Here is a 22,821-nt window from a genome sequence, read left to right on the forward strand (position 1 = left end):
TGTTTCAACATTTACCTTGAAGTGGAGCTCAGAAATGCAACAAAAAAATCACTCATTCTCTCAGATCAGATATTGAGATCAATTACCTTTGAGTCAAGCATTTTAAAATCCTCCCTGGAGCTTTAAAGCTCAAAAATACAAAATAATACCACCCCATAATAATTTGGTTTAAAAATAAGATACACTTTATTTTTTCTTCTAAGACATTAAAATACGATCACTTTGAAGCAAGTATTGTTTACCTGCTCACCAGAACATAGCAAGGCCACAGACAACAGCCATAATAGAGCTTTACAGCTTTCTCCTGTATTAAAGACATTATATTTTCCAGTATTGACCCTCCCCAAGACACCCGCTTGCTTCAGTCCTCAGACAGGGGCTGCTGCCTCCCCCATTTCTCCTCCACGAAGACGTGGGCTCTCCGCTCCCTGTGAGACTCGTGCCAGAGGCGCCCAGCGAAGCAGAATTCTTCCGTATCGCTGAAGCCCTCCCTTACAACACAACTAGGCTTTAGAGCTGCCAGGTAAAGCAAAGGTGACAGATTTGAAGCCTCGCTGTTTAGGCAGCAGTACTGATGTTTACGCACCCTAGTTTCAGCTGAACCCACCTAATGGATGTCCACAGAGGAATTATCAAGAAGACGACACTGGGCTATGGAAATGGCATTTTAAAGAGTCCATTATGCTCTTTACATTATTTCCCCACAATTTTTCCAGTCATCTTTCACCTGCCAAGCAGCGCAAGGCAGACGGACTCGACGCGCTGGCTCTAAGAAGCAGAGGCTTCAGTGACTGCAGGAATCTAAACTGTCTCTTCCCCTCTTGCAGTGGCCAACAGGCCCTACACCATAAGAACCCACAAGCTGCTTCCCCCTCAGTCCATTCATATTATAGCAGTTTTGTTCTAGGAGAGGCCAGTCCTAAGTATCTTTAAAACAGTTACTGCCATAACTTTAGTTACATCACTGCTGTTACAAGGGGCAAGGGGATAGGCACGTGGCTGAGCACCCACACCGCTCATTGCTTTTGTTGACAGAAGTCCTCTGAAAACACAATCTAGAGGCCTTTTTAATTGGACTCATGTTTGGATTTCTATGCGGAGCTCATGTATAATTCACATTAAGTTTGTCAAAACTAAAAAGAAATGCTGATGCAAATTAGAAATTTTGAGAAATGTGGCATAAATGCATGGACTGATGTTGAATATCTGCACAACAATTTTATTGAAATGGAAGTGTCTGCCCTTTCTGAACTTCTGAGTGGTTCCTGAAAAATTCCTCAGTGCCTTGACAAGCTGTACAAGCAAAGGAAAACTGACATCTGATCATTTCCACACCAGTTAATAGCCACATGCAAAGAAAACACCATCACACCAAGTTTCACTTTTGTCTTAAATATGTTTCGACCAAATGAGGAGAGTTATTTTTGCTACATAATAAGCATCATCATAAACTGCAAAGCTAGGGGTCCTCAGAGAATTTTATTTTCTAATCCCTTCCTTTGTATTCCTCCGATCTCTTCCTCCTCCCCACAAGTCGGTCAGTCAAAAGCAATTCAATCTTACAGCACTTCACCGTAACCAGTCGAGCAAAATAAATAGCACACTTGGGCATCCAACCCTAGGTTAGCTACAGAAAAGAGCTGTCAGTGATAGTACAGTTTTCCAGAGTGAAAAGTGATTAAAGATGGGGTCTTTGCCTTGCAGTCCTAAGCAACAAAAATACCCATGCTGTTAAATGAGCTCATCACATAAAATATTTTTTCCTGTCTCCTCCCCAAAGTCACACAATAATTGTGCTGCAGCAATCTTAATTACCTCTGAAAAAAAGAAACCTCACTTTCTTGGAGTACACCAATCCCTCTGAAAGAAACACGATACTCAATCCAGCTAAACACCAGAGTATGTGTGGCATTAGCTACCTATATGTCCCCAACTAAAGCACTGCTTTAATTAATTTTTAATTACTTTTTTTTTTTTTAATGAATGGGAGAGAATTTTTTTCTGGTGTTCAGCCAGTTGCATCTCTTGAGGACAGAGGGTAAAACATAATTAACTCTTCTATTTTTTATTTCTGTGACTTTGTGGATTTGTACCAAATAAATTTATCTGCATCTTAGATAAAAGTCTGCATGGCTTAATAAATTTAGCTTGTATCTCACCTGCTAACTGTAGTGCTACATCTCTATACAGCTCCTGGCTAATGCGAAATTCTTCTTCATGCCAGACCTTTCCATCTGGAGTGCGAACCTTCGTTTCAGCAGGATTGAAACCTGAAAATAAACCATTTAAGAGTTTAAAATAACTCTGCAAAACATAGAGAAAGCTTTTTTTGGGGAGGTGGGGACACGACACAGGGTGAGGAAGAGAATTGACGAGCAAAAACACTACTTAAATTCGTGAAAATAAAACAGAAAAAAAAGTACTATACCAGCCTGACAAGAGTTGAAGACCAGACTGGATGAAGGGAAGAATTACCAAGTGCAAGCCAATTTTCCGGTACACACACAGTTACTAACTTTTAGGACCATAAGAAAAAAGCATATTGGAGTAGATACAAATGGTAGAGAGATTCCTTTTATTGTAATTTGTGAGAAAGGAAAGGAAGAATTCCAAAGGAATTCATACTTTTGAAAAACCATGAATTTCTCCCCTTCCTTGTGCATTTCTGCAAGCATACAATCCTATCCACTGCTGTATTGCCCAAACTCTTCTGTAAGTCACTTGCACATTCTGACATATTGCTCAACAAAGTGAACTCTGCTCCTTCTCCACGTGTAACTAGCAGGCAGATTCTGCACCTCCGTACCTTTGTATGCTGGAGCAGCAGGTGCAGCTGCCACTTTTCTGACCTTGGGAGTCACTGCATTCTCTGTATTTGTGATGACAACGGGTTGCTCAGCGTATCCCAAATGCTGCCCTCTGCCACCCAGCTCTTCAGATTGCTCCCACTGCTTTCGAATTCGCTCCTTCAGCTTCTCCAATTTCGCATCATGCTGCCGTCGTTTCAAAATTTCCAGTCTGTGAGCACTAGAGGTGCTGGTGGCAGAAGGGGAAGATGCTGCCAGTTGAAACCCCTTCAGTTCAGTGTCCTGGGATGCATTTCTCACAGGGGTTTTAGCGCTACTCTCATCTCTGGAACCACTATTTTTTTCTTCTTCCAATCTGGGAGGTGTCGCAACTTTAAAAAATACCTCATTATTCTGCAAGGCATCAATTGCTGGTCGGTCATTCAAATACCTAACAACAGTCTCATCCGCAGCAGACGAACCCGGGCTTTCAAAATCTCTGCTGTGTAGATCCCGTTCATCTCTGTCATATATCATACGACTTGCTAGTTCAGCCTTTCCTTCAGCTTCACTGAAGTCCAAACTAGACAAAAGTCGCTTGGCCTCTATGTGGCTGGAACTTTGATAAGATGCGGGACCAAACGTATCCCTGATGTAAATAAAGGAGGGAAGAAAGGGGAAAAAAAAAAAAAAAAAGGTCTGCATGAGAAATAAAACCATAGGAGCTTCCAACCCAGCAATTATTACCACCCATTACTTAAAAGAATGGCTTCTTAGGCTCAGTCTTCACTGCACAGGTAAGTTCTTTCAGAGTTTGAACGCAAACGCTGCAGATACGACAAACCTGAAAAAGTTTCTATTCAAAGTCGCACCAAAACATCCTGCCTTATATTTGAGCACTAAAACCACCAAGAAGTACTGCAATGAATTTAAAGCTGACTGTTCAGAAGTTTAGTAGGCTACATACCACCAAGCATTTTTCCGCAACCATCTTCCCAACTCCCTTTTTGTCCAGGGCAATAAATATTAATGGTATATGGAAATTTGTAATATCAAGTAAAGAAAAGATACTTTTGCTAGGACAAATCCTATTGCTCAATATATTTTACATACATATAAGTGTAGTCCTTAATTGAGAACATAACATATCGGCAAGGCAAAAAAGCGAACAGTTAGAAAAAATAGTTTCTTTGGAAAGCGAAATCTGGGTAGATAGCCACCCAAACACATGGATACTAAAGAAAGAACAACAAGGATTGCTGTAATTTCCATTAGGGAATGATGATGCAGAGTGGAGAACCAAGGGCACTCAGAACTTCTGCAGCTCTAAGAGGAAAGAACAACTCAGTAATGTTTAAAAATGAAACAAAACCTGAGACTTTTGTCTTGCTAAAGAAGGCAGCAAACAACCCGTTTGCTATGGTGAGCACATTTATACTAAATACACTGTCAGGACAAAAATCTATTTAATATTTTTATTAATGAGGGACTGGATATGTGAAAACTCTGCATCTAAGCCACCTGGTTTAATTTTCTGCAAGTATTTTTTACAGAACTCCCTTAAGCCACATCATAATACTGTAACTGTGAAACTGTCTACATTTTTCCTTAGTAGCATATATGTGATACTGATTATTACACTACATGACAAGCTACACTATAAAAGTTGAGTAGTTGTTTGCTACAAACACTTTTATTAAGTATCTACTACAGGCTATTGGTACAGGAGGAGTAGCACATTAAGGTAGCAGTTCTGACATTAATCCCAAATTCATCCCCTGTCCCACCGAGTTGGGAAGTGCAAGGACAACAGATATTTTAATAGATATATAGAGGAATTAAAAAAAAATCACTGCCTCAATTCCACTGCAAATCGGTCAGCAGCAATTTGACTTTACCAAGAGTACATTTCTAACAAAATGCTAAGTATAGGATAGAATTCATCAAAAATCCATTACCAACCCAATACAGCTATTCATTGAGGATAAAGCCCGTGTGAAAAACATATACTGCTGATAAAACACAAGGAGTGAAGACGTTACAGCCCTCTATGCTCTGATATCACAGCAATTATAATCAGTTTAATTCTGCAATAAGTCTTTAAAAACAAACAAGCAAAAAAAACACCCCACACTTTCAAGGTATCTTGCATTCCCTATGGTGCTAACACAGGCTAAGTAAAATAGGCTTGCTGTAGTTTTCTCCATTCCTCGCCCCCACCATCTATGGCCTGTATGATTCTCTGCCTTGATCCAGCTGTTCTTGCTCATTTGATGACCTAGTTTGGGGGCTTCTTGCACACGAACATGCATAATGAAACCTGAATGCATCCTTAGTAATGCTCTTGCTCTGCACTGCCTTATGGTAAAACATTTCAGAACTCATGATGAAAAACAGATCAAATAAAGCTGAAAAAATCACAGGGAAATATTCTTTTCAGTTGCTGTTACTGAAGCGAAATACCTAAGAAACCTAGCAGCCCACGGAAACCACAGCCATGTCAACGGGATGATGCAGCCCCTTTTACACAACATCAACCTCGAATTCTTATTCACTGTACAAAAAATAAAATTTGTAACATTTTTGAAAAGAAAAACACTTCCATCCACACCATATGCTGCCAACGTACATAGGTAAGGTAATGGCTTTTCAGGATTTGTCAGAAAACTTTGGTAGTAGTTCAATTCTGGTCTTAGTATATTTTTCTTTGGTAGTCAATTCTCCCAGCACTAACCTGTACGAAGCCAGTGGCTCACGAAATTCCACACGGTTGCTTTTCTTTACGTTGCTTTCAAGAGTGGTTGCTCGAAGAGGGCTGCGTGAGGACTTCTCCTTGCTTGACTTATTTTGGCCGGAGGAGCGGGAAGCTGAAGCAGAAACCAAAGAATTTGCTGTAGACTTACCTCTCTAGGAAGAACTTTGAACAATCAAGTCCCAAGATAGTAGGATTCAAGATAGTCAAAATAAGGTAGTAAATACTCAAAAAAGTGGTAATATTTCTAAAGAAACAGTAATGGTTAAGCAGAACTAATTAAGTAACCTATGCAGGTTGACTCTAGTGCCATTAGAGGTGATTCTGTTTTCATCCAATGCCAAACTACTCTAGCATCCTCAGAGTCAGCATGATAGTTTCTTACAGGCAAATACTCTTCTACAACGAAATTATGAACACCACAGACCTGGCATTCTCTAGGCTGTAACTGTTGACAAACATCAGAATATATAAATAGTTACTCCAGCGTAACACAGGCACATAGAGCTGTTACCATGAAGGCCACAAATACAAGGTATCAGAGTAGTTTAAACAGTGGTCGCTCACACACAGCCTTTAGCTGGAAGACTTTGGAAGGCACATGATTTTTTTCCCAATCTAAAGGCAAGGAAAAATGAGTTTCTTCTGGATATTAGACCTTCATGAACAAAGATCATTTACAGGAGACAACCTGGAGGGAGAGGGACAGGGCTTTACTCTGCCTTACATTCTATATCTTAAATAATACATACCCTTACGGCCTATTTTCCTGCTAGTGCTAGCACAGGGCTTCTTGGCATCCATTATGGAATCAAATACAGCTGTGCTGGTGGGAACAATTTCCAGCTTGTTCTCTATATGACGTAGCTAGAAACCAAAGGAAATAAAAGTTTAAAAAAATGTTAGCAATTTTTAAATTAAAACTTCCTTTTTTTTAATATGGTAAGATTTTCCTCATTTTCATAAAGAAAGAAACTATAAGTGAAAACAACTTCTGAATGTTGCTACTGCAAAACAGTCTTATGACCAGAAATTACATCGGATTAAAAAGATTAGTTTAAAAAGACTACCTACATTAGATTTTGCTGCATAGTTGTGTTTCCATAAGTAGCCTGTTGTGAAGAAATTAATACTAACACGCTATTCAGAGTCTTAATGCCCGACCTCAATGATATATTAACTCCACTTGAAATAAATTCTGTAACATTCCTCTCAAAACAGAGTGTGATACAGGCTTCCACATGTACAACCCTACACTGATATTCAGCTATTTAATCAAGAGGGACAAAGGTACATGAAAAAAAAGTCGAATTCCCAAGAAAACAAAGCAGTTTCGCTTCAGTGAAGCCAATATTTAGAAAATATAGTAGCTTATCTTAAACACCTAAGTTAAGTTCTCACAGAAAGGCAACAAACCATTGCTCAGAGTAACATGCAAGAATGTGAAATACACTGGTACAGACACTATCTCTGACTGTATTAGGCAGGCAAAAAAGATATTTTTTTTTTTTCAGAAAAATGAGAACTCAGAACACTTCCTTGAATAGAAACTAAGGCCATATTATACTCAAGACTAAGCTTACAGTGGCAAAACAATATTGTACTAAGTAAAAGAATACAAATACCAGAATGCCCAACATCCATGTACTCCAGCAATTTGCCTATTTTCCACTTACCTAAAAATCAACCTACTGAGCACAACAATACCTTGGTTAAAAGGGTTGTGGACATTAACTGAAAGGAGGAGAGAGGGGGTAGGGAAAAAAAAGAAAAAAAATAAAGTACTTACAGCAGCCTTAGTCTGAGAAAAAGTAGCCCATGCTGCAGTTAGATCTTAGAGTAGAAAGACAGGAATAAGTTTCTCATTAGTATGTGAAAAATGAAAGAAAAAAATGGCTTCAAAACAATTTTCAAAGGCTCACTAATCAAACTTTTTTAATGACTCAATTCCAGCTTGTGTCTCTCCTCTGTGATAAGCTGTTATCAGTCAAGATTTATTTTAAAAGAACAATATTAAATATCAAATGTAATGTTTTCATTAAATTAGGTTAAGTGCATTATTAGACTTGAGGCCAAATCTGCCCCATACTTTACAAGATGTTTAGAAGATAACATAAAGCTGGTTATCTACCACAACACAAATATCTTGTATTTTTCCATTATACTACAATGTAGACTAATTTTCTTCTTCGGTAAAGAGAGCGTGAACACATGGAAGAGGCTACTCAGATGCCAGGCTTTGAGCACGTGAACTTTTCGAATATTTTTGAACTGCACCCATTACAAACAAAATAGAAGCATCGTTTGCAAAAGCAAGCAGGAGGCACTAATCAACTTCAGCCTTTTAATCTAAACAGAGAGGACCATCTAGTTCAGTAGTATGCAGTAGTACTTTCCTTTAAAAATATTTACTTACTCCGGACTGCCCTCATTCTTAAAAAGAGATTTTCAAACACAGTATCCAAAACATTAATGTGGATCAGAGACATGGAGAGTAATAGTACAGGACTGCTCTTAAAATAAATAAATAAATAAATAAAATCCTTCCCTAAGTTGCTAATTTGTATTTCATGTAAGTTGCAACAATGCAAAGGAAGAGGAAAGATAGGGAAATAACACAGAAACAACTTTGCTGTGTCTTTGAGAAACAGTGTTTGAACAAAATGTGTACAAAGCACCTCAGCTTAAGGTGTTTAATAATTAAAAAAAAATGAAAAGAAAATGGAAGCTTCATGGCAGACAATCAGGAAAATGTGCTTTTAGAGGTAAAATATGCATCTATTTTTTAAAATAGCTTCCACTGTCAAGTTTTGTCATCATGCAGCTCATATGACCGATCTTGAACCACAAACTGTTAACATGTGACTCAAGTGCTCTACAGACTAGAGCTGTCTTCATCACAAGGATGTTCCATGCTTCTTTTTTCCTTTTCTTTCCTAAATTACAGGGTAATCATGGCTGAGAGAAGCTAACAGGCTTCCTCCATCTCTGGGAGGCAAAAAATGTGGTCTCTCATCATGATGGCCACGCACTGCTGCTATTCCGGACCTTGGGCTCTTGAGCACTTCGCTTTGGAGCTGAGCTAGACTCAGACACTTCGTTCGAGAGGTGCCTGCTCCCAGTTGCTGTTCCTGTTCCTCCTCCAAGTAATTCAAAAAAAACCCAAAAAAGTATACTTTTTAACAGCAGACATTAGAATTTCTAATGCAGATCAGCTAATACTCTGCATATCAAAGTATGCAAGTGCTATGTCTGCAAGAAGCCAAATATCATGTGGTCTTTGCTTCCAAATTTTATCTGTTAAGTCAGAAAGCTATATTTGTTAAAATTCCCCCAAATTTCAAAAAACTCTTTTTTTTTTTTTTTTTTTTTAAACACAAAGCAACAAAACAGACCAAACCGTTACCTCTGCTGGAATCCTTGGTTTGGTTATGCCTCGGATTTTGCAAAGGCACCTCATTTGACTTGTTGCTCCACATCATGCCAGTTTATCTACACATAAACAAAAAATATTCACATAGCAGTCAAAGCAGTATGAAGCAAGAGCAAATCTCTCTCACGCCAAAGATAGAATAACCTTGATCACAACGAAGAATTTTCACTTTCACTTGATGATTTCAAGCCGTCATGAACTAAATCAGCACCAGACCACAAGTGTTTACAGCCTGCAGATGCACTGAAACAGAATTTGGGTTTTGTTCTTTTTGTTTTGTTTTGGTTACAAAAAGGAGAGCGAATTTGATAAAAGGAAACCCAGAGGCCATGCACGTTAAACCACCAGTATTCTGATGAGTCTGAAGAAAAGAACTACACAGAAATACTGTATATGAAGCAAAAACAGGTACCTATAGCAGGAAAACTGGTACCTATGGGAGTTTTGAGAAAATACCTAATCCTGACAGCAACTTTGCACTTGCTATCTATCAGTGCTAGATACTAAAGCAAAAGAAACGTATAGCAAGACACTAAAACTAGCAAAAAAGCTGCAGTTGTTCCCCTCTCAATGTCAAAAATAAGACCCCAAGGAGAACGGCTCTGAGGAGTAAACCAGGCAACCACTCTCAACAAAGGAGTTTTTGATAAGGGCAGAAAAGAGCTACTCAATCAAGAAGGATAACTTTCTACAGGAGAAAAATAAACAAAAAACAGGTAAATTGTTATTTCTCACTTTCTTTTGTTACAGAAGATGGTATCATACAGAAGATGCTTTACAGAAGCACAATACAAGAAGTAAATAATTTTAAGCATGGGGCTGAAGAAATTTAAGAGGAGTTCACAGAGTTACCAATAAGTTCAATTAGAGAGTACTGCTGTAACCTTCCCAGGCAAGGCCTCCTATCTGGTGGCTGACTTAGCTATCTTGACAACAGACTGAGGACATGTTATTATGGAAAGTAAAAATTAAACAACCACAGAATGACTAATATTTACTTTGGGAAGTCCTGGGCTCCTAGAAGATTCCTAATAGTGCCTTTTCTCACACAACCCAAATACCATTTTTCTTGTTTTCCTAAGACCACCAGAATTTCTGAAAATCTTTCCCACTCACTTCCCTACATAGTCTGCCATGTAAAGGATATTCACATATATAGGTCACTCTTCCCAAAGGTGACTCAAAGCCCCATGAAATAACCACTCTGCACTACTTACAGAAGCAATAAGTCATTGCCTATATATTTTGTGAGAAGGATTTCATCATTTTAAGGACACTCACAATGATCAACAGTGAAATCTGAGCCACATTTTTAGACACAGCTCATATTTAATTAAGCCATCCCAGCAAATTAACTTGCTATTCCATGCGAGACTACTAAAGGAAAACAGGTCTTCAAAAACCTTTAGATCTTCCTTTTGTAAAAAGGTTCATACAAAATAAATGCTCTGAAGCCTTAAGAATCATGTGTGAGCCTATATGTAGTCATGGAAACATTCAGAGGCACACACATTAAAGTCCACAACAGAGCAGAAATTCAAGAAAGAAGATTTATTTTATTTTATTTTTGGTTTAAGTTATGCGCAGGGAGCCAGCTGAAATGACAGAAATCTGCTTTTGCAGCATAGGTGTCACAGAGATCATCCGTGCAGAACTGCAGCATTTGGTCTCACACACTCATGCTCTAAGTGCTACCTTGTACTGTCCTACCATGGAAATCATCTAAGCAAAATTCTCCATCACTGCAGCAAAAAAAAATGCGCTAGAAAATTAGAAAGGAAGTATTAATGATCTTTAAATGTTGGTGGCCACTAATAGGCAACAACAAGGTCTCTATTCAGAAGTATGTTGCCCTCTTCCACAAGCAGCAACCCAGCAACGAAGCCTCTGCTCTGCTAGAGCTCAAAGTGACCACAAAGCAACCTGCTGCGTCCGTGACGTCTCCAGCGCCAGCCTTGGGCGTGCAGCAGGATTCTGGCGGATTTTAGTGCAGCTTGCTGAGATCCACTGAGCTCTTTCGCTTATTTGGGTTGCTGCTGCTTGGAAATAAAAAATTAAAAAAAATAAAAAAATTAAAAAAAGAGAGAAAAGTAAAGAACTGGGGCCTTTTGAGCTATGTGCAGTTCAGTTTCAGGGGGCAAACACTGTGTTTGCTTTATACATAAGTATAAAGCTTCGGGGTCTAAGTTTTGTGCTCCTCCTCACTGCTTTGGAAGAGGTTTAACTTACAAAATTTATAAAATTCACTCTTTTTCAGCATATTTGTGCACAAGCAAGCACATGCTATATTTTATACGTTTTGCGTGTGTCTTTGGAATAACATAAGCCTAATCGCTACCTCCACAGATATGAAAGTTGACAGTTTTGTATGAAGATAAATTACTACAAGAGACAAATCATCATCATCACCAGAAATACCAAGTGCCATCTAAATTCATTATAAGATCTGCCAGTCTTGGCTCTACAAGGAAGAAAGTGCCCCCTTTCTTTCATGATCAATGATTCAAGGAAGTCAAGCAAAGGTAACCATGTCTTTTCCTCAAAAGCAATCCTGACAAGCTGAACAAAAATAAATGAGAAAATTCAAGTCGAGTTTTGACATGTGTGCTAAATCTCTCCACATTCTGGGAAAAAAACCCACAGGCATTAACACTTAGTTATAAATTCATGATGGTAAAAGTCTTTAGAATATCAACTACAGTATCGTCACTATAGAAGCTGAACTTTAATTCTTAAAAACCAAAATCCACATGTAACTAAAACTTTCACCAAACTAAATCAGTTTAAGACTATCACTTAACACTTCCATTTCTCAAAGATGAAAATATTTCAAAATATTTTCCAAAAAAAAAAAAAAAAAAAAGGCCTCACTACAGAAGCAAACTTCAGAAAGCTGTGTTTTACTTGCTACAGTCCTCCAGGAAAACACTAGAGAGCCCCATGCCCCTCGGCTCCCTGACTTCCCAAGCCTTCTAAATAAAGCTTAAAATAACATTCTGAAGGAGAACAATAATCTTCTCGGCTCACAACCCCAATAACAGTCAGGTAGTTTTGCTTAAGGGCAAGGTACACAATTGACATCATTCTTCCTTTCTCAAATTAGTCTCAATAAAGGAGCAAAAAGACTCCAGTGAACATATTATTGGTGAGAAAATTCTCTAGGAACAGCCTCTTTTTCTTTTTCCTCTCCTAAATGATGTTTCACTTTTTCCTGTCCATGTGGTTGCAGTGGATATTCACCTTGTCACTCACTTTTTCTTCCTGTCTACATGGAACATGAGCCATGAAGACTAAGGTTACACAAAATCTACACGTGTATATGTAAAGACTCAAGCTATTTTAAATAACTCCACTGCAAGGGAGCGCTGCCCACTCTCATGGATCCACATTTTGCTTGATAACATCTCCTCCTAAGAGGAGAAAGGCAAACAGCAGCTTAAGAGAGGAAATGCAGAATATCCAGTAGCCACCAGACATTTACATCTAAGAGTGATGGCAAAAGGCTATGTAGGTTGCATGAGGCTGCAAGTTTGAGAAGGTGCTGATTCAGCGCTGGATCTCCTGTTTATTTGATCATTCACTGCAGACACTAGACATGTTACACAGGTTCACTAAATGCTACTCTGGGGTGAGTGGGTAAGACGTAAATACAGTTTTAGTCTCACATTTTAATCCCACAACAAGGACCTGCCTCATTCTTTGCCTGGTTGTCCTGTAAAAAGCAGTTCACAAAAAAGGTACAGCAGAAGTGGCATAGATCAGACAATCAGCACCTTGTGCAGAGGATTCAGAGGAGGCACAGAGTACAAGTAAGAGGTTGCCACAGTTATTTTCATTAACATCCAGTAGTTACATGAAAAAAAATACGTAAAGGAAACTATTTCTCGAGATCATTTATTATAAAAACCAAAGCAAACCACACACAGAACTGGTGCACTGAAAGAAACTAATATGCTGAATATTTATTTCTAAGAGATGTTCTTAGACATTTAAATCCAAAGTGGCACTTCTTGTTACTGATTGGGGATGCAGAATGCGAGAGCAGGGCTTCACAGTTTAAGCTACAATAAAGCAGCACTGCCACTAAAGAAGCTGTCTTGCCCTTTCTTCATTCCCCTGTCTGCCTTGCCTTACTCAGGCAGAAAACCAACGGGGTTCAGGGGTAAAGCGGACTGGGAATTTGCTAGGGGGTGAAAGCAGCTTTTTTGTTTTGTTTTAGTGGTTTTAGCTGTGTTCTGCATTGAACTGCAGTCTCCTTGAACTGCAAGCAGAAAGGAATGGGAGCATCAAGGAAGAGCAGGATCATTCCCTTTCCTTTACACCCGTGGTCACCCTCGTACACACAGAGCTGCCACTGGGCACATAGGCACAGCAGGAGACCTTCCCTCTGCTCTCTGGTATCACAGTGCAGAAAACCAGCTGTTTACAAAGCTTTTTTTTCCAGTTTCCACCTTGGAATAATTGAAAATTAGCATCTGAATCCTGACAATCCTCTCTGAACTCCTGTATGAACAGCTACAATATTGCTGGTAATAACAGACATACGCGGGTGGACAGTCACAGTCAGACCCAGCCAAGCAAACTCATTTTTTCTGAGCAAGCCTGCTGAAAGCCATGGCAGTTCTAGTTAAGGAGGCCAGGAAGAACTTCCATGTCTCCTGAAACACCAAGGAACACAATTTTTAATGGTACTCTCGACGTTGGATTAGAACGATATTTTCTATCTCTCTTGCCTGGGATATGAACTTTTACCAAGTTGCTTTCTCCCACCTAAGTAGGAGCTCATAACATCCATAATAGCCAGCCCTAAAGGTTTTTTTTTTTTATATGAATTTAATAAAAGACTAATTTTTTACCTCAATATATTTTGGAAAAAAACAAAAACTTTTGTCTGTTAAAGCACTTAGATGCAGGGATTTACTGACTTTCCTCAAGACTGGGGAAAAATCGCAGTGAAACAGACACAAACAGAACATATTTCAAAAAAGAAAAAAAAGAAAAAAACTCAAGAATTAGCAGGGTTTTTTTTTTCTCACCTTCTTTCACTTATGCAATAAGCTCTCAAACAACAACAACAACTTCCAGGGTGGCAGTTATTTCAGAGGCAAACATTTTGAAAAAAAATTATTACCCAAAATCCAAGCGCAACTCCAATGCTCCACAAACAACTACTAAGTGCTTTTCTGCCATATTATCTCTGGGCTTGTAATCTCTGCCTTGCTTCTCCAAAGCGATTTTTGTTACACAACCAGCTGTTAGTATTTAACTTGGAAATATTGCCCTGTCCAGATTTCACTGCACTCCATGAGCAAGAGTGGATATAACCACAACATACACAACTACATAAAGCTGACACATAAGGAAAAAGTAAAAAAACAAACAAAAACCCACCACACTAAGAAAGTGCAAAGAACTTGCAAGCGTTAGCCTTTCTGAATGAGCACGACTTTCAGGACCATTCAGTATTCTGTCTTGAGGCACACCCTGCAAGTACACCAAAACATCCACTTGACAATCATGGCTTTGCCTGTCAGAGCTCAAAAAACAAAAATGTTTATAGAAATATTAAGGTTAAAAAAAAAAAAAAGTACCACATGCATTTGCTGATAGAAAAGCAGCAAAGAATTTCACAGCACATGTCACTCCCTCTAACTGTAAGAAGGAAGTCAAATTGCATCAACAGTCATACCTTCATCATATGTCAGAAAATACATTTCAAAAATTAGAAACTTGCTTCATGAGCTCTAACATGAAGTCACTGACATCAGCCAGCTACCAAATTTGCATCCAAACTATGTTGATTTTTTTTCTATAAATGAAGCATTACTGAATCTCTTTCTCTCCAAGAGGGTAGTATTTACAGAGGATTGATATTTACAATGCACTTCTGCTCTGAGTAGATATGGCAGCTTGCAAAAGCGCTCCTGCTCCATCACCAATACAATAAAGACAACAACTTGCTGTAAAAAATGGATTAGAAGCTTTACTGAAAGTAAAGTGCATTCAATGTCTTACTCTGCTGCATCACATGCTACAAGATCCTTTGAAGAAACCATTAAAATGAATGCTGCGATAGCTAGTGCAACTTGATTCATTACTCATGAAGAAATCGTAGTATAAAGGCACAGAGAATGTATTCATTTGTTAAGGAGATGAATACAAGGGTTTGTCTATCTATTCTGAATTTCTATACTTCCTTTGACTTAAAACGTCTTTGCATTTATGATACAAAATAAGCAACATATCCCATTTGTGCATTTATTTTTTTCCTTGGCCTTCGTAACAAACAAATATTCATTCCACTTCCAGTTACAAGAGGCTGCACAGAGAAGATTTCAATTCTTGCAGCTCATAATCAATCCATTTATCAGAATAAGCTTAAATGCTTCCATAAGTCCTGTCTTTGAAAGACCAGCACCCTCTATTTTTGGGGAACACTTAATTTAGACACAGAGCCTTCTTCAAACTCATGGGCAAACTTCTCAGCCAAGTACAAGAATGAGATCTGCAAATTTTGAGTGCAAGATACAGCACATGACTGTTCAGCACTACCACACACATATGAGCAGAGCAGCAGCTTCATTACGGCGGTGTCATCTGCAGACTGATCCTTATTTTCTTTTGGAGCAGAATAAAGTCAATGAAAAAATAAAGGAAATTATCCCAAACATCATATTTTCAAATTTCATGCCCTTTCTCTGCAACTTTTCTGTTTCTGTATGACAATTGTGGCTGGTTTATTTTTGCTGCTAAAAAATGTAAGACATCATGTTAATATAACTGGATTACTGGGGGGCAAAAAAAAAAAAAAAAAAAAAAAAACTTTTAATAAATCTGTTCACTTTTTACTCTTGAGCACGCACTATGGATAATCCCTGGCCTCAGTGAGAACAGCCTGATGAAGCTAAAACACAGCCAGAACTTCTGTTAGTGCTCAGGAAGTTGCTGTTGACCTGGAGTAATTGTTTAGTTAACTAATTGTCTCTGTTCTTTCTGCAAAATACATTGACACAGGTTTCAGACTTCGGCATACAGGTATTCTCAACTGACTACTCCGTTAAACTCTATTAGATTTCATTAGAACAACAATACATGCATATCTTCCAAGCACTTACATCTACAGATTAATTTTACACTCAAGGCATTTTGATCCAGCACATGCTTAAAATATTAACCCTACAAACAAAGGTTTTCTCTGTGCACAAAATCTAAAACTCTTCTGTTCTAATCATACCACTATACCTGTCCTGCTGTTAGCACTCCTTATACTGGTTTGTATGGCAGAAATTAAAGTGGACCAGCAGCACTGCTTAAATAGTTTAGCTGACTGATTAAAAAAGACACATTCTAAACGTGAATTCAGAGAGTGGAGTCAAGCTGCTAATTTTGTTCAACAACAATGAAAGGAGTCGTCGACCTTGCTGCAATGGCTGCGACGCTCGTCTGACTGCACCATAAGCCAGTTCAACTCACTAGCCCAGCAGAACATTATTCACTTTTTGCTGTTGTTGTTGGGTTAGTTTTCTACCCATTTATCTAACTGAACCACGTTGCTGCAGGGCCAATGCCAGGACTACAGCCAAAGCAGAAGAAGGAAAGCAGCAGCAAACCATACTGGTTGCTCACCTTATGTTGTGCAACTGCCATGGATACAGCAACATACAACACATCTAGTGCTATGCAAACTAACGCTCCTGATTTCAGCTGCTACTACTCATACCTTTAAAGTTAGGCATCTGCTGGAGAATACGGCCTCACCTGACCCCACGAAAGTCAGTGAGACTGGCTACATTAATTATTTCAATATATCAGCATGATATAACTTTCTTAGCAGAAATTAGCAGTTATGTCTAGTAGACAGGTAGCAAAAGATACAAAAAATTATACCAAAGTGAAGAGAAACCTTAAGAGTAGAACTAAGCTACAATAGCAAAGTTAGCCTCTAAACTATTTAATTTGTTTAGCTCACAAGGGATGCTTTTTAAATAGCCGATCCAGCTATTTCTACACATGAAAGGTACTGTGCACATGGGGAGTTTTGTACTTCTCAGGTTTTCCAAAGGGAAATGCAGTTATAGTGGCAAAATTGAGCTAGGCACCAACTTCGTAAAAACCACCTGCACAAGCAGTGTGATTTACGGTTGTGAAATCTCGGTTTTTCAGGCACAGCCACACCTGGCCTAGGCAGCCTACCGGCAGATCCAAAGCAGTCAGCACTACAGCTTCTCCAGAGCCCCAGCCCCTCGTACAAGCACACACAGAAATCGCTTCACTCTACAACATACCCTTATTTTAGGCAGAGTCACTCAAAGAAAGCAAAGCCTTCACCAGCATACGGCACTGCTGCGGCCCCACCAGCACTGGGTTTAATTACCTGAAACGCTAATTAACGAAACAGCGGTGGTGACCAGAAGAGGAGAAAGCATGGGCAGCTCTGCTGAGTTCAGGCACAACACAACACGAAACAAAGGCCCTACAGCCTGCACGCTTGTCCTACACATACTATGCTTTTGGTCACAACAGACTTTTGAACTGGTTTTCAACAACGTGTACCCTGTGAAGTAATTTAAGAGGACCAAAACACAGGACTGGCCAGTCAAATTACAGACTTGCAACTACAATACCCTGGAGAGCTCATCTCCACTAGGGTGTTCAGCATAAGAAAACACAGGTCTATAAACAAGAGTTCTACGGACAAGAACATTCAGAAGCACCTACACACGTCTGGCTTGTAAACCTCTATGCGCACGCACGGCTTGCCTGTATACAGAGCTTACTTTCGAAGGCAACAGAAGATAAACTATACCAGAAAGGCTACGCAAAAAAGGAGCGTCATCTCGGCAGATGCCTCAGCTACCGGAGAAAGCCCCAAGCACCAACACCAAAACGCTAGAACGAGCAGCACAAGCAGCGCTTCGGGCCGGCAGAGGCAGCGCAACGAGAACCCCCGAGCTGGAGTCGCAAGCCAGAACGAACCGCGAGCGGCGGCGGGAGGAGAAGCGGGCAGGCCGCGGCCGGTGACAGGCGGCAGCGCGGAGCCCGGCGCGGCCCCTGCTCACCTGGCGGCGGCCGGCGTAGCGGGGACGGCTCCCGCCTCATGCCGCGGAGCCCGGAAGGGAGGAGGGCGGCGGGGCGCGGCGGCGGCCGCGGGCTCGCGCTCACGCCGGCGCCGCTAGCCCCGACCCGCCGCCATTACCGGCCAGCGACCGACACGCAGCGGCGGCGGCGAGCGCGGGGCACGGCGGGAGCGGGAGGCCCGCAGCTCTCGCGAGAGGCGGCGCGCCGCGGACCTTCCCAACATGGCGGCCCCGCTCCCCTCCTCCGCGCGCGCCGCGCCCCCGCCGGCCGCCATGTTGGGCGCGGTTGGGATCTTTCCTGCGCCCAAAACCCCTCCCAGAAAGGAGATTTTCCGCCTTTTCCCGAATTCTTGAGGGAGACTTAATGCTCTCACCGTTAAATCTGTTTACGTTTGCGTTTATATATATATATATATTTTACTTTTCACTTTGCCCCCCCCCTTCTTGCAGACAGCGGACGTTTTCCATAGAAACTATCCCAAGCATAAGCAGCTCAGATCTTAATCACATTACAATTACAGGGTACCTGTTTAACTTAATCTGGCTCCTTTACATACACAAACTAATTACAGTCTGTAATTAGTCTGTATTTCCCAGAGTAAGCACAACCCATTCCAAACGAGAGGCAAGTTTGAGATGGCAGCAGCTAAACCTTCAAAAATGAATTCGTTTTGCTAGATAAAAATAGAAAAATAATGTTTTTTCCTAGAAAAAAAATACAAACACCAGTGAGCATCATTTTCTCCCACTGGAGGCATGCATAAGCAGTACCTTATTCCCACTAGACTGCTGAAAGAGTAAACTCGCTCCTCCCAAACGCAGAGTTTGTTAGTAGTAATAACGATGACAATTTCAGTCAGCAAAAGCATTATTACTACAACACACAAGAGCCCTGATTGCAGACTAGGACAATTTAAATTATTACATTCCCATCATCACCTAGTGTTTGCTTAAATGTACTGCTTAATATTGCTGGTTTGGCAGACTATTTAAATTATTCAGCACTTTCATAATGCATTGCCTCTTTAATTATGCTTTTAAGCATAGGTTCTTTTTTATGCTTGGAAGCAGTTAATCTAGTTCATCTTCCTTTTTATCTTCAGGAAAATAAGCCATCATATTAGGATTTTTTTTTTCAAACAAGAAAGTTGTTATTTTCAGTCAGTAAAATTAAAGGTAATATTTGTCTGGTCTCATTTTGTTTCCACATGACTCATATTTTCTGCATCTGTTAATGTAACTTCATCATTAAAACTCTGGATATGACTTTTAATAGGCATGAAGCTCTCAAAGGCAGAGCTCACACAAAGCAAAAGAGAAACATTTCTGTCATGAAATTTTCTATTGTTAGAAGTAAATAAACTGTTTACCTGCAAGCAACCATGCCTGGGAAAAAGGAAAAAAAAAAAATCAAGCTCCAATCCAGGCCGATGAACTGGTGATTAGACTGCAAAGCAAGGAAGACACTGCAGCACAGTGTCGGGAGGCTGCTTGCGAGCTAAGCCCAGTGGAGCACCAGCTCATTTTACGCTAACTTGGCTATTGCCGCTTTGAGAGAGAGGTTTGGGAAGTTTTCCACTCCATACCACCCTTGCACACCCCTTCTAAAATTAGCAAGGGGCAGCTGGCTATTGCAGCCAAAAGAAGAGCAGCCAGCTTTTCCCTCCTCCTTCCTTGACTGACATGCCTCCTGAGAGCCATTGGGGAATTTGGGGAAGGGAATTTCGGAAAGTGCTTCCACCTGTCAAACATGGCATGAGGTTGTCCAGGCATTCAGTTATATGCCCTACTGTCAGGGGCTAGCAATAAAACAGAATACCCAACAGCTGTGGGGACCGCAACCCTCCTCCTTCTCCTTCCACAACTCCTCCTCACAACTCTGCAGTTGGTATTTCAGTGGAGATAACAAAGAAAAAAGTTTTGTGTTTGATTTGGGATTATAAAATAGAAAGCCTGATTACATAGCACTTACTCCAGATTTCCAAATTTGTCCTCAGCGTTTTCCAGCTGTGCTACAGGACCTCAATACAAAATCTGTTCATTATCATTGCATACTGCCAAAATTTTATGTTTTTCTAAATACATTATGCAGGCAATTGCACTGCAGATGAGTATAGCTATGTTCTGTTAAGCATATACCACTTATAACAGGTACTCGTGCACCTATCTTAACGTTTGGCTTTTGTACCCAGTGTGACCTAAATCTTCTACCAGTTCAGAACAATTTATCAAAAAGGCATCCCAAATCCACACTTTTTTTTTTAATTTATGGAAAAGAGAGAGAGTGCTTTTGTTGTGAAGAAGGAAAAAAAAAATCAGTCTTTCAAACCCACCTTTTAAGCACGTTCAAAACTCCTCTTTGCTCCGTGCATCGAAACTCAGAGCAGGGTGTGAAGGACAAGGTATCAACAGATGAAGCTGCACATAACTCTAGGTCCCTTTTACATCATTTACTACTAAAATTGAAGCAGGTATTGTCACACTGCAGCCTCACAAGGCAAGAGCAGCACCTAGGGAAGCAGCCCCACGGCTGCACCTCCCACTTTGGATCGCTACTTCCAGGGCAACGACTCTGCCCAACTCCCAGTGTCTGCTCGTAGCAGGAGGAGTATTTTGGCTGCCCCAGGAAACCAGGGCAAACACCTCAATTCTCATTCCTAGACCTTGGAACAAGCAGGCCAAGATCCTCAGTGGATGCACAGAAAAAGCAAAGAGGAGAATAGATTTGTCACTCCTCAATATACCATGCCAAAATTATTATATATGTATACTATTTCCATTAACACATGCATTCACTGTTGAAAACAATGGAGTGATCTGCACCTTAATTTCCTGTCATCAGGATGGCACCACATTTTCCAGTCCTCCTCCTTGTAGCACATTTCAGACTCGGAAAGCCTTATCTTCAGACTGTCAGCACATACATATATTTGAGTCTCGTAACTTCTTGCTATGCATGCCGTACATCATGGCTCTTGTTTTCTGGTGAGGGCTGTCTGTACTTTCTCAAAATTTTTCACCTAGACTATTGTCTGAAAAGGGAATGTTGTTAAAGTAGCTCAAAGCTCTTGAAACCCCCTTACAGTAACACCTCTGCTCACAGGGACAACGTTGCCAGGAAAAACTCTCAAGGAACTCATTTGCTGAGTACTAGAAAATAAGTGCTCTGCACTATTTTGATTATAAGTTGAAGGTCAACTGGTTTTGCTCCCCAAAATGTTTCTACCCAAAGGTTATTCCTCAAATGTCTCTTTGCTGCAAGCAGTGAAGCAATAACCAGGGTAGCAAGTGGCTGCCTGTGAGCAGCACACACAGATACCACTCTTCACCTCTGGCTGAGGAGGAGATACTTTATGAGACCTGCATTACGCACCTGCAGACACCTCACGACAGCCTTTTAAGAAGAAAGCTCCAGGAGGCTACAGAGAGGACCTGCTTCTTCAGCAAGATGTACGGTCTTCTAGTCCTGGGTGTTCCCACTTCTCCAGATGAGGCAAAACAGCTATACAGTATCTTGCTTTTAGTTTATTTTTCCAAGACTCAAACTGTATTTGGAAATACACTTCAATTTCCCTAGAGTTAACATAAAATAACATAAAGCTCTAATCTGACACAACACTAAATAGATAATGAAGTCTTTTTCTAGTTGCCTTCTTGTTTTATCTTTAAATAGTGGAACATACCTCTCATACTTAGAAATCTCTTAAGAGGGGTAGTTTCCAAAACATAAAATAACCTGGATTATGTGCTTTATTATCATAAAAGCATGGAATCTCTTGCCTTCATGTCACAACTTAGTCTTCTCAGTGGTTGCTGATTCTGCCAAGTATCTTTTTTTCCTGAGCTAAATTTTCAGTAACATCCATCCCTCCAGCCAGCTCACAGTGTACTAATTTGGCACAGTAGAAGTACATGAGCACACATTTAAGAGGGGAACAAGAACAGAGCAATCTCATTTGCCAGCTGCTGACACTTGTACCATGCTAATGGTGAACCGTATCTTAGTGTTAGTTTCATCTGAAACCAGAACTGAGGAGCAGTACAAGAACAGCGAGCAAGAGGAAATTCAGAACTACTACAATTGCCTGAATTGTGCCCAGTTAGAAAGAAGCCCTGATGGTACCAAATACAAAGATCCAATATCCCCAATATCTGTCCCATATTCAAGTTCCTAAGAAATTTTAAATGTTGCTAAAGCTAATTATTTTCCATGCCTACATTTGATCAAGGTTAAATGAAAGTGTTAAACATGTAAACAAAAATAGTCTGACCACTTAATACAGAAATGGCAAATATTAAAACAAGTTATAAAACAAGTAAATTTATTTTTAATGATTACTAAAATAGTTTATGTAACATAGAAACAAGTATACTATCAGTATATACTCAGAAATAAGCACATTTTAAAGCAAAACATTTGTCCAGTGAAATGTCTAAAATGTAAATGCCATCTCTCCTTTCCTGAGCAATCATTAAGCATCTAGAACAGCAGCCATGTTTCTTTGCTGTTTCTTCACATTAAAATAAAAAGCACGGTACAGTTTTGGCTCTCAGTGGTCAGAACAAATCCACTTGTAGAGCTCCAGCACCCTGAGAAGCCTCCTACCTCAGAAGGATATTGACAGCAGGGGAGCTCAGGGGAGTCTTGTGAATAAAGGATGCATCCAAGAGCCACTAATCCCTCAGCTGTTGTGGGAAAACATTCCCCTAATTTGAGAGCAGTCTTCACACATTCCTTCATGTGCTTGAAAATTGAGCACACACAGACCAAGA

At 40.1% G+C, this 22,821-nt stretch overlaps 1 protein-coding gene across 1 annotated transcript in view; it reads right to left on the reverse strand.

Annotated features, from left to right (window-relative positions):
- CEP350 (centrosomal protein 350) overlaps positions 1-18,164 on the reverse strand; it is a 65,210-nt gene extending 47,046 nt beyond the window's left edge. Inside the window, exons 1-7 of the mRNA XM_088524859.1 lie at positions 18,031-18,164; positions 8,945-9,030; positions 7,328-7,371; positions 6,291-6,405; positions 5,521-5,653; positions 2,807-3,435; positions 2,160-2,270 (exon numbers count right to left, since the gene is read on the reverse strand). Of these exons, the coding sequence (XP_088380985.1) occupies positions 2,160-2,270; positions 2,807-3,435; positions 5,521-5,653; positions 6,291-6,405; positions 7,328-7,371; positions 8,945-9,020 (1,108 nt within the window). The 5' untranslated portion in view covers positions 9,021-9,030; positions 18,031-18,164. The remainder of the gene's footprint in view (positions 1-2,159; positions 2,271-2,806; positions 3,436-5,520; positions 5,654-6,290; positions 6,406-7,327; positions 7,372-8,944; positions 9,031-18,030) is intronic.
- Positions 18,165-22,821: the final 4,657 nt, after the last annotated feature.

This window comes from Tinamus guttatus, unplaced genomic scaffold (assembly GCF_059628265.1).
Source record: "Tinamus guttatus ecotype Peru unplaced genomic scaffold, ASM5962826v1 Tinamus_guttatus_pri_ptg000215l, whole genome shotgun sequence".
In the NCBI taxonomy this organism is placed as follows: domain Eukaryota; kingdom Metazoa; phylum Chordata; class Aves; order Tinamiformes; family Tinamidae; genus Tinamus; species Tinamus guttatus.